Source organism: Formica exsecta, unplaced genomic scaffold, assembly GCF_003651465.1.
Source record: "Formica exsecta isolate Colony F162 unplaced genomic scaffold, ASM365146v1 scaffold258, whole genome shotgun sequence".
NCBI lineage: Eukaryota > Metazoa > Arthropoda > Insecta > Hymenoptera > Formicidae > Formica > Formica exsecta.
Window position 1 is genome coordinate 382168 of NW_021849849.1, and position 8832 is coordinate 390999.

The 8832-nt window shown below is 41.1% G+C and overlaps 2 protein-coding genes across 2 annotated transcripts in view; one reads left to right on the plus strand and one right to left on the minus strand.

Annotated features, from left to right (window-relative positions):
- LOC115236525 overlaps positions 1-8832 on the minus strand; it is a 146100-nt gene that overhangs the window by 129158 nt on the left and 8110 nt on the right. The window contains exon 4 of the mRNA XM_029809034.1: positions 5174-5481. Within this exon, the coding sequence (XP_029664894.1) occupies positions 5174-5294 (121 nt within the window). The 5' untranslated portion in view covers positions 5295-5481. The remainder of the gene's footprint in view (positions 1-5173; positions 5482-8832) is intronic.
- The window catches only part of LOC115236526 (atrophin-1-like), a 118979-nt gene that overhangs the window by 108941 nt on the left and 1206 nt on the right, over positions 1-8832 (plus strand). Inside the window, 3 exon segments of the mRNA XM_029809036.1 lie at positions 2798-2947; positions 6560-6702; positions 6985-8832. Of these exon segments, the coding sequence (XP_029664896.1) occupies positions 2798-2947; positions 6560-6702; positions 6985-8832 (2141 nt within the window).

Consider the following 8832-nt stretch of genomic DNA (forward strand, 5'->3'; position numbering starts at 1 on the left):
AAAAAAAAACATATAGAAAAATATAAAAACTGACGCGTTAAGCTTTCGCGATTAAAAATTCGCTTCAAATTGAATTTACAGAGCAAGCAGAGTACAAAGCGTTCGGTCAACTCATTAGAGAATCTCTCTTCTTACCGCCTCTTTATCCTCTTTATGCTAATTATGCGAAAATTAATTTTTATTCGACGGAGAAAAAGCACAAACATTCTCGCGGCCACCGTCTTCTAAATGTGTATTACGTACACATGTGCGGCTCGTACCTTTTCCCGCGGACTTGGAGGTCGGGCACGTTGTGCCGGAAAGCGTGCAACGGCCGCGGACGAGCGTTTAACTTTGTTCCGAAGTTCTCCAAGGTCGTGCCGGCGCGGCGCGGCGCGCCCGTTGTAGGTCGGTGGCACTGGAGTAAAGCAGCGAGAGGGAGAATTTGCCGAGGCCGCGTCATAAATCTCTATCTGCTGCCGGGAGTAAACGCTCGCGGGATAGACTTTGGCGACGACTGTAATTTCGCGCCACCGGGGTGTTGTCTCGCCCCACGTGTACGCGACACGTGTGTACGCGCGCGTGTCTGTGTGCGCGCCCATAACCGTGAACGGTAAAAGATTTATCTGGCTCGTTTTTTTTTCTTTCTTTTCTTTCTCGCTCACGAACGAAGGGAAAAGAACGCTTATTGCTTCTCGGTGTTTCTCGTTAAATATGTTCAATGTGGCACAAACGCGCGCTTTAATTTTTCCGCGTTGATTCCTTTTAATATCATCTTTCAAATATACGTAATAACTAAGAAATTTCAATGTTCCTTTTATAAACCACTACAAAAGAGACTTCTTTATAATACTTCTTTATAATCTTTAATAAAGATATTCTTAATAGTCACATGTATTGTTCTACGAACGTCGTCTGTAAATAAAATTCCTATTTCTACGTAATTTCAGTCGGTGTAAAGTTAAGTTTCAACATCGAAGCGATTATAATACGTGATAAACGCGAAACAAGGCGTAACGCATAAAAGGATTATACCAAGTGACTCGAGCGCGTAAATAATTTATTTGCAGTCACCGAACTAACTTCCGCAAGTGGCGAGCAATTATATCTAGCCGCACAGACGGGAAACAAGGTGGAGAGTGTGTGTCATAATCCAACTTTGTGTGGCAATGTAGAAAGAACCGACCACGCAAGGTCTGACCTCTAAACACTGTTTAATCCTTTCCCGTCTACCTTTCTAGCCCTTTGCAAATGCGCGCCGTAGCATTCAACCGCCAAATTGCCGTGATAATGCGGCAATACAATGTTACGTCGAATTGCAAAACCCTTCCCCCTTCGGGAATTACCTGACATAAACGGCACTTATTTGCTCATCCGGACGGTCGTAAAAACGATCGTTTGAATTTTCCGTAAGTATCGCTCGATCTGCATAATCGCGGGAAAAACCGGCGCGAGTACCTTTTAAACGACGTATTTGTTTACGCGATACGGAATAAACGATCGCGGGCGCATTTGCCAAGCATTCATACGTCAATATTTAGAGCGAATTGTCGTCCATACGATTTACCGATGTTTGTACGCTATATTTATACGCGCTATTTATTATTTATACAATGGAAATTTGCGATTCATGATGCTAATTGATGTTCGTCTCGTTGTTGCAACATTCAAACGCAAACATTCGCCTACCAAGTTAACCGCTAATCGCTTGTGCATCTTGCACAGGATTAATATTTATTTATTTTATATTCTTAGCGAAACGGAAACTCTCTCTCTCTCTCTCTCTTCCTATGTTCGCGTTTCTGAAACTTTGGCGTAAGAGAAACGATCTTATAATATTCTAAATTAATCATTCTATCTTATATATACTGTGTAAAAATCGTCAATTGATTATCAAATATCATTGATTTTAATCAATACTTGAGAACTAGGAAGGGGGCCATTTTATCGAAATGTGGCAATAATTAAATCAGTTATTTGAGATATTATAATGAATAAAAAAAAGAAGGAAATTTTCGATGCTAATTAAAATCTGTATTCCATATAGGTCGTTATCAGCAAAAGCAAGTTACTCTCATGTAAACATATATCTTTTGATTGTTCGAAAAAAAAATGATGATAAAATTCACGATGATAATTTTAGTAAGCCACGCAAAATGATACCCGCGCGAATCATCGACAATGGAAACAACAATGGTTGTCATTTCTATTACAATAGATACGCTCGCTTCTGTTCTAACAATTCCATTATCTCCGCGCGAGAGCTTCGCCGGGGGGCGAGGCTTTATTATGCCTATCAGAAAATTTAGATCGTTTATTTAATGGGATATAAATAGTCGAGCGCGGCCTATTAACAAAATACGGAGTATTTCGCGCGGAACAATAGCTTTGCGAAGTCATTTGGCCGTTCATGCGACGACTGCAATTATACGTTTCGTTATAATAATGGCGCCGCAAGTAAGCAATTTAATGCTTAACATTATGCAATTAAAATTAAAAATGGATCACGTAAAATATCGGGGGGACGTGGATTTCATTAAAATTTTTAAAAGCCGCCCGCATGCATGTGCTTCGGTGATACATGTAACATACTCAACTATACGTGATAATAATTTCCTTTTTTCACGGTTAAAATTATTACGCTCAAAAGATGTAAAAAATATAAAGAGAAAAAAATGTTTGAAATATAATAAATAACTTATAATTTTTTTTTCTCTGGAAATTTTAAATCAGTAAGACAGAATTGATTCAGAAATTAGTAGCTTCGCTATTATTTTATATAGTTGAAAATAATTATATTCATTATTCCTCTTTTCAGGGAAATGTCTGCACCTGAGTGGTCTCACGCCCGAGCCATTGACAGCGGACGACGATTACAAGCTTTTGCGCCTCGGCATCGGTTTTACAAATATGGTAGCACGTGCGACGAAAGGCAGTGCGGATCTCACGAGAAAGGAAATTAAAGAAGGTCAGTATGCCGGACACATTTAGTTGGCCCAAATGAACGAGATAATTACGAAATATTGGTTGAAAATAATTATTGCATAAGCCGATATCGCTCCGACGTAATTCACGAGAAAATTAATTTAAATTTCGTATTATATTCACGTTATATATTTCTCATAGCGCGATTTATATTTTATCATCTGTAAAACTAGAATAGTTATTCATTCATAAATACGTTTATAAACAATATTTTATTTATTATTCTATATTGGAAAATTTGAATCTTTTATTCTCGATATAATCATATTTAATATTAGACATACTAAAAAATTAAAATCTGCGAAATTATTTTGTGATGAAATTAAATTATCAAAATGTATAAGGATAGTTTTAGAATTCTAAGTTTTAAAACACTCTATATATACTACAGAAATTTGAATTTCCGATTGTTAGACGTTGTACTAGAAACCGTATTACCGTTACTACTGCACGTGCTTGGTCAAGGATAAGATTTTGTCCAACAATAATACGTGTCGTAAGACAGTCCTAAAGCTTACATGAGAAAATGTAAGCGATAGAAATTTGAGAGAACTAAGCAAATCGACCAATCGCGATCTTGCTCGGGTTCTCAAATATCCTCGACTGTGACTGGCCGATCTTTCTTACTGCTCAAGTGCCCCATTGTTTACCTTTTTTGTAGGTCCTATGGACCACGACTCGCTCGCGCCACCCGGTGGCGTATTAGTATACCTAGATATCTTATATATTTCTTTGGAACACTACTAACATTCACAGTTCGTCACGTAATGGAACGGATACTTGTGCGTTACAGCGTGTACATCGCAATTCGACGATTAAAAGCTTTCGACGTGTGTGAAAGATGTTAAACGTAACAAAATAAAGAAAGGATTAAAAAATATGGTGATAAAAATAGCAAAAAAGTAGTGTTTCGGACTATAACTTGTGATAAAGATCGTTAACCGTGTCCACGTGGCTCTCTCGTATGTGATTTAATTTAAATAACGACATCCGTCGCATTAGATGTTAAACACAAAAACACAAATGATAGATACATAATATTTCAAAAAATAACAAAGAAAAAGTAATCTCTTCTTCGGGTTATAATTAGCGATAAAGATCATTAATCGGGTGTCCACGCGGTTCTCGTGTATGATATATGTGTGCGTGTGTGTGATTCGATGTAAATAACGATAAGGCGAGAATCGCCACGTCGAAGGGGGAAGGGGGGAAGACGCGGACGGATATAGTAAAAGCTAAACAAGAAAAAAACGATAATTCGAGATTCTCAGAACTCATGCGGGAACTCGACGCGAGATAAGGGGGGATCGGTCGCTTCTCGTCGCGCTCAACTTACACGTGTCGTCCATAGTCGCGCGTTATCTCTGCCGTCTCCGAGTGAGCTACTGTCTCTTATGGTAATACGATGCCAATGTGTGTATTAGTGAGGAGAATTATGCCTACCGACTCGACGAAAGAAGACATCCGGCAACCAACGCGGATCATACTATTTCTTTATTCGTGCGTAAATATGCTACTCAAGTAGAAATTTTGTATGTGTATATATAGAGTGTTCCAAAATGAGGTGTGATTTTAGGAAAAAGTATGTTGACAAATTGATTTTTTTTTTTTTTTTTTTTCCAACGAAAATGTACTTAAACGATATTTTAGATTGGTCGAGATTATAAATTTACAGCGTACATATTTAAAAAAATGTCTTCTTTCGATTTTGTAAACTAAAAAGTTTGCTGATTACTTTAGTTGCTTCAAGTTTACGTCGTTATGTGCACTAAATGAAATAAATACCAAAAAATATATAACTGAAAATAAAAACATATAATGCTCGTAAAATATAAGCTGGTAACTAGAGTCAACGGACTAGATTGAATAAGCTGTGCTAATCGACTCCGCGATTTATTTTAGAGAGCATCTTTAATTATGTCACGAGGATAGAAAATTTATTGAATATCGCTTTCGATGAATCTCGCTATACGGCGAGTTATTCTCGCACAATGAGATATCTCGTCAAAGTATTCCGTTTCAATATCTCGAACACAAGAGAGAACGCTCAAACTTGTAATCGACTTGTAGATAAGAAAATCGTCGGCGACGTACCTCGCACGAAAAATTCTATCGCGCGTCGCCATTTGTTACAATTCTCGTCTCTGTTACACGTATCACCGAAAACGAGCGAGAAAGCTCTCGTGGATCGTGATCGAAGGGTGCTCACCGTTTCGACGATCATCGGTGTTTTGGAGTAACAGGTAGCTCTTCTCCGTCGATGCCGGTGTCCAGGTCATCGTGTCCGAGTAATCGCCCCCGGGTAGACTGTCGATCGTCGCTTCTTCCATCTCGTTGCCTAAATCGTAGACGTTTTTTAACGGCACGAGAGATCACTCGCGGGTCGCGGCCATGCGTGAGCACGCGACGCGGGAAGCGGCAGTACTGCCAACTTAGCCGCTTGTTCCTAAAGGCATATATCGTACATGCACCGTCCTGCCGAAAGCTGTGTGAACCCCATTATTCGAAAATGTCGCCCTGAAATTAAATTCGATTCATCTATGATTAGAGAAATATGTCGCGCGTTGAGATTTATATTAAATATTGAAAATTCAGACAATTTCTTGAAGAAATGTCATAGATTAATACAAATTAATAAAGATTATATTAGATGAATAAGAGATTATTTTTCTAGACTAATAAAGATTATTATATTAGAGAGTAGCAATTTCTCTCAATTCCAAATATTTTACAAAAGATAAAATAGAAGCGTTAAATGTGCATTCTTATTATAACATTATTAAATGCATTATTTTTAGCGTTCTTATTGGTGCCCCTTTTAGTCACAATTTATTCCAGATTTAATTTCTAATCTATGTGATAAATTTTCTTCTGGATTATTTATTAGGAAGAATATTTAACAATTATTGCATTATTCACTCGTGCGTCAATTTTTCGATGACATTAATACGATATCCGGAGCATCCTATAGCCAATATATCTTCTCTCTTTCTCCAAATAAAATATTCGATAAATTAATATAAAGCCGGAAGCATAAAAGTGAACACGGAATAACGGCGTTGGACACTTTACTCGACGCTTCGAACGAAATTAGTATAACTAATTAAATAAAAGTTACCGGTCGCGATAACTTTTAAGGTTTTCACGGATACTTAATTAATTAATATTGACACGCATAAAAATTCGAAAATATGAGACACGAATATATGACGAAATTATCATTATACGATTGTGTAATCGAAATATCGAGAACAACATAGACACGAAGACATATTTTTAGATATGGAGAAAAAAGGTTTGGAGTAAAAAAAGATCAATTTTTTTTTTTCTGATTCTCTGATAAGTAGCTTCTTAACTTCTCTGCAATAATTCTAATCGCATCGATACTTTCTGATGTGATTACACTGTACAAAATGTTTCGTTTCACTCATTTTACATTATTCATAATTGTTACGTTTCCTTCATATAATGGAGTTTAAAATATTATTAATATTAATGATAATAAATCATTAATGTTATATTGAGAATAATAATAGGATTACTTTTAATATTAACGAGAAAATATAAACGATATAATTATTGTTTTCGTTTGCAGGTAGTCACATTCTGCTCGAGAAGTTACGAAAGTATAAGCCAAAAATCGCCGTGTTCAACGGCAAACTCATATACGAGGTGTTCTCGGGAAAGAAGGAGTTCGGATTTGGAAGACAGCCTAATCTCGTCGACGGCACAAACACGGTAAAATAATCGCTCTACATATATTGTTTTCCGTCGAACAAAAATTCATATGCCGTCCAAAAGACTAAAACATCTTTCGCGTTTAATTAAAATCAATATAATTTTAGTAACAATTCAATGAAAATATACTAATCTAATATTCTTTACGAATAAACACAGAGATTATTTTCGCATAGTTATTATAGCATCTCGAAATCTGAATTTATGAAATTATTATATCTATGTCTATTACTAACAATCGTCTAAGGTTGAAAATTTTCATTTCTCAATGTTGCATTGCAGTACATGTGGGTGATGCCTTCGAGCAGCGCGAGGTGTGCCCAATTACCACGGGCTGCCGACAAGGTGCCATATTACGCGGCCCTGAAGAAATTCCGCGACTATCTGAATGGCACGATCCCGCATTTAGATGAGTCGGACATCGTGTTCGCCGATTCGAAGCTCAAGAAGAAGGATCACGAGCCGATCGAGGACAAGAAGCCGCTGTTCGACGAGTTGCCCGACGGTGAGAACCGAATCACGGAGATCAACGGCGCGCTGGTTAAACAGGAATCGAGCCTGATACCTGGCAAGAAGAAGCGCGGCAGACCGAAGAAGATCAAGAATCCGGAGGATCAGCCGCCGCCGGATCCCGAGAAGCTGGACGCGAACGGAGAGGTCATCAAGAAGCGCCGCGGTCGCCCGAAGAAGATACACCAGCAGCAGAAACAGCTGGAGCGGGAGAATCGCGAGAGGGAGCAACAGCAACAGCAGCAGCAGCATCAGGCGATGGGCCATCTGAACGACGGTTACGGCAATGCCGTGTCGAATTGCTTCTCACCACCGTTGATGTCACCCCCGAAAGCATTTCCGCATATGGCGCCGTATCCGCAACCGTCGATGAACGACGGCTTCTACGGCCAGGGCATGAACGACAATAGCCCGTACAATATGAGCGCGAAACAGAGCCCGGTACACATGCATTACAGCCAGAGTCCCAAGTCCTCTCAGTCCATGTCGCTGTCGTTTACGCACTCTGACCTGTCGTCGGAGATCAACACGGGAATATCGTCGGAGAACAATCTTGAGCCGTCGCCATTAACGTCGCCCAGCGTCGAACACCCAGATTTCGAGCCACCCACTAGCATGTCGCAGCAGAACATGGGCAACGACCATCGCCAGTACAATCCAGCCGGTGGGCCTGATCCAAATGGCCATCATGGCAGTCCTGGTACGCCGTCTCACAACAGCTATGCCAATTATATGGGCTATCACGAGCAGACGCCGGAGGCGCATAATCCGCATCCGCATCAGACGACGTCGACGCCCCTCAGCCAGACCGCAGAGGAGCATTCTCATCATTCGCATCCGACGCCGCCACATCCGCACACGCCTACGCATACGTCCATGTCACCGCACCATCCGCACGAGCAATATGGCATCAAGAGGAACTCCGGCCAAGACGTGGCGTCCAAAAGTTTGAGCGATCTAGAATCCCTGGTCGATCAGATCCCGAGTATAGCCGACGGCGGCAGCCAACGTCTCCAACACTCGCATCCGGGTATGCCAGGCGATGACGCTCTGGCGGAGAAGATGGATGCCCACCATCAGTCCTACATGTCCGGTTTCGGCGGCATGCCGGCCGGACCGACCGGGATGACCAATTATAGCCCGCCGTTGCCACCGGGTGGCGGAATCTATCCCAGCTCGCTGCATCACTCGCCGAACGACGGCGTTTACGGAAGTCTATACAGCATGAACGGCCGTCATCATCAGGAGTCTCAACAGCAACAGCAACAACAGCAGCAGCAGCAGCAGCAGCATCAACAGCAGCAGCAGCACAGCAAATCTTACACGGTGGAGAATCTCGCGTCCAGCAATTACACACCCAGTATGAATCATCCCGGTAACTCGTATCCGAACATCATACCCGGGCCGCATTATCCAGTACCGATGGGCTCGACCAACGGCTACCTGTTCGGCGGCCTCGAGTCCAGCCTGATGCAGCGCACCTACGGGATCGGTGGAATGAGCGGTATGAGCGGCATGCACCCGTCCGCTGCTCTCGGCCACCCGATGGCGGCCAACCCATACCCGTACAACGGCTCATACTCGAGTTCCTTCGACGCTTATCCGGCACCACCAGCAGGA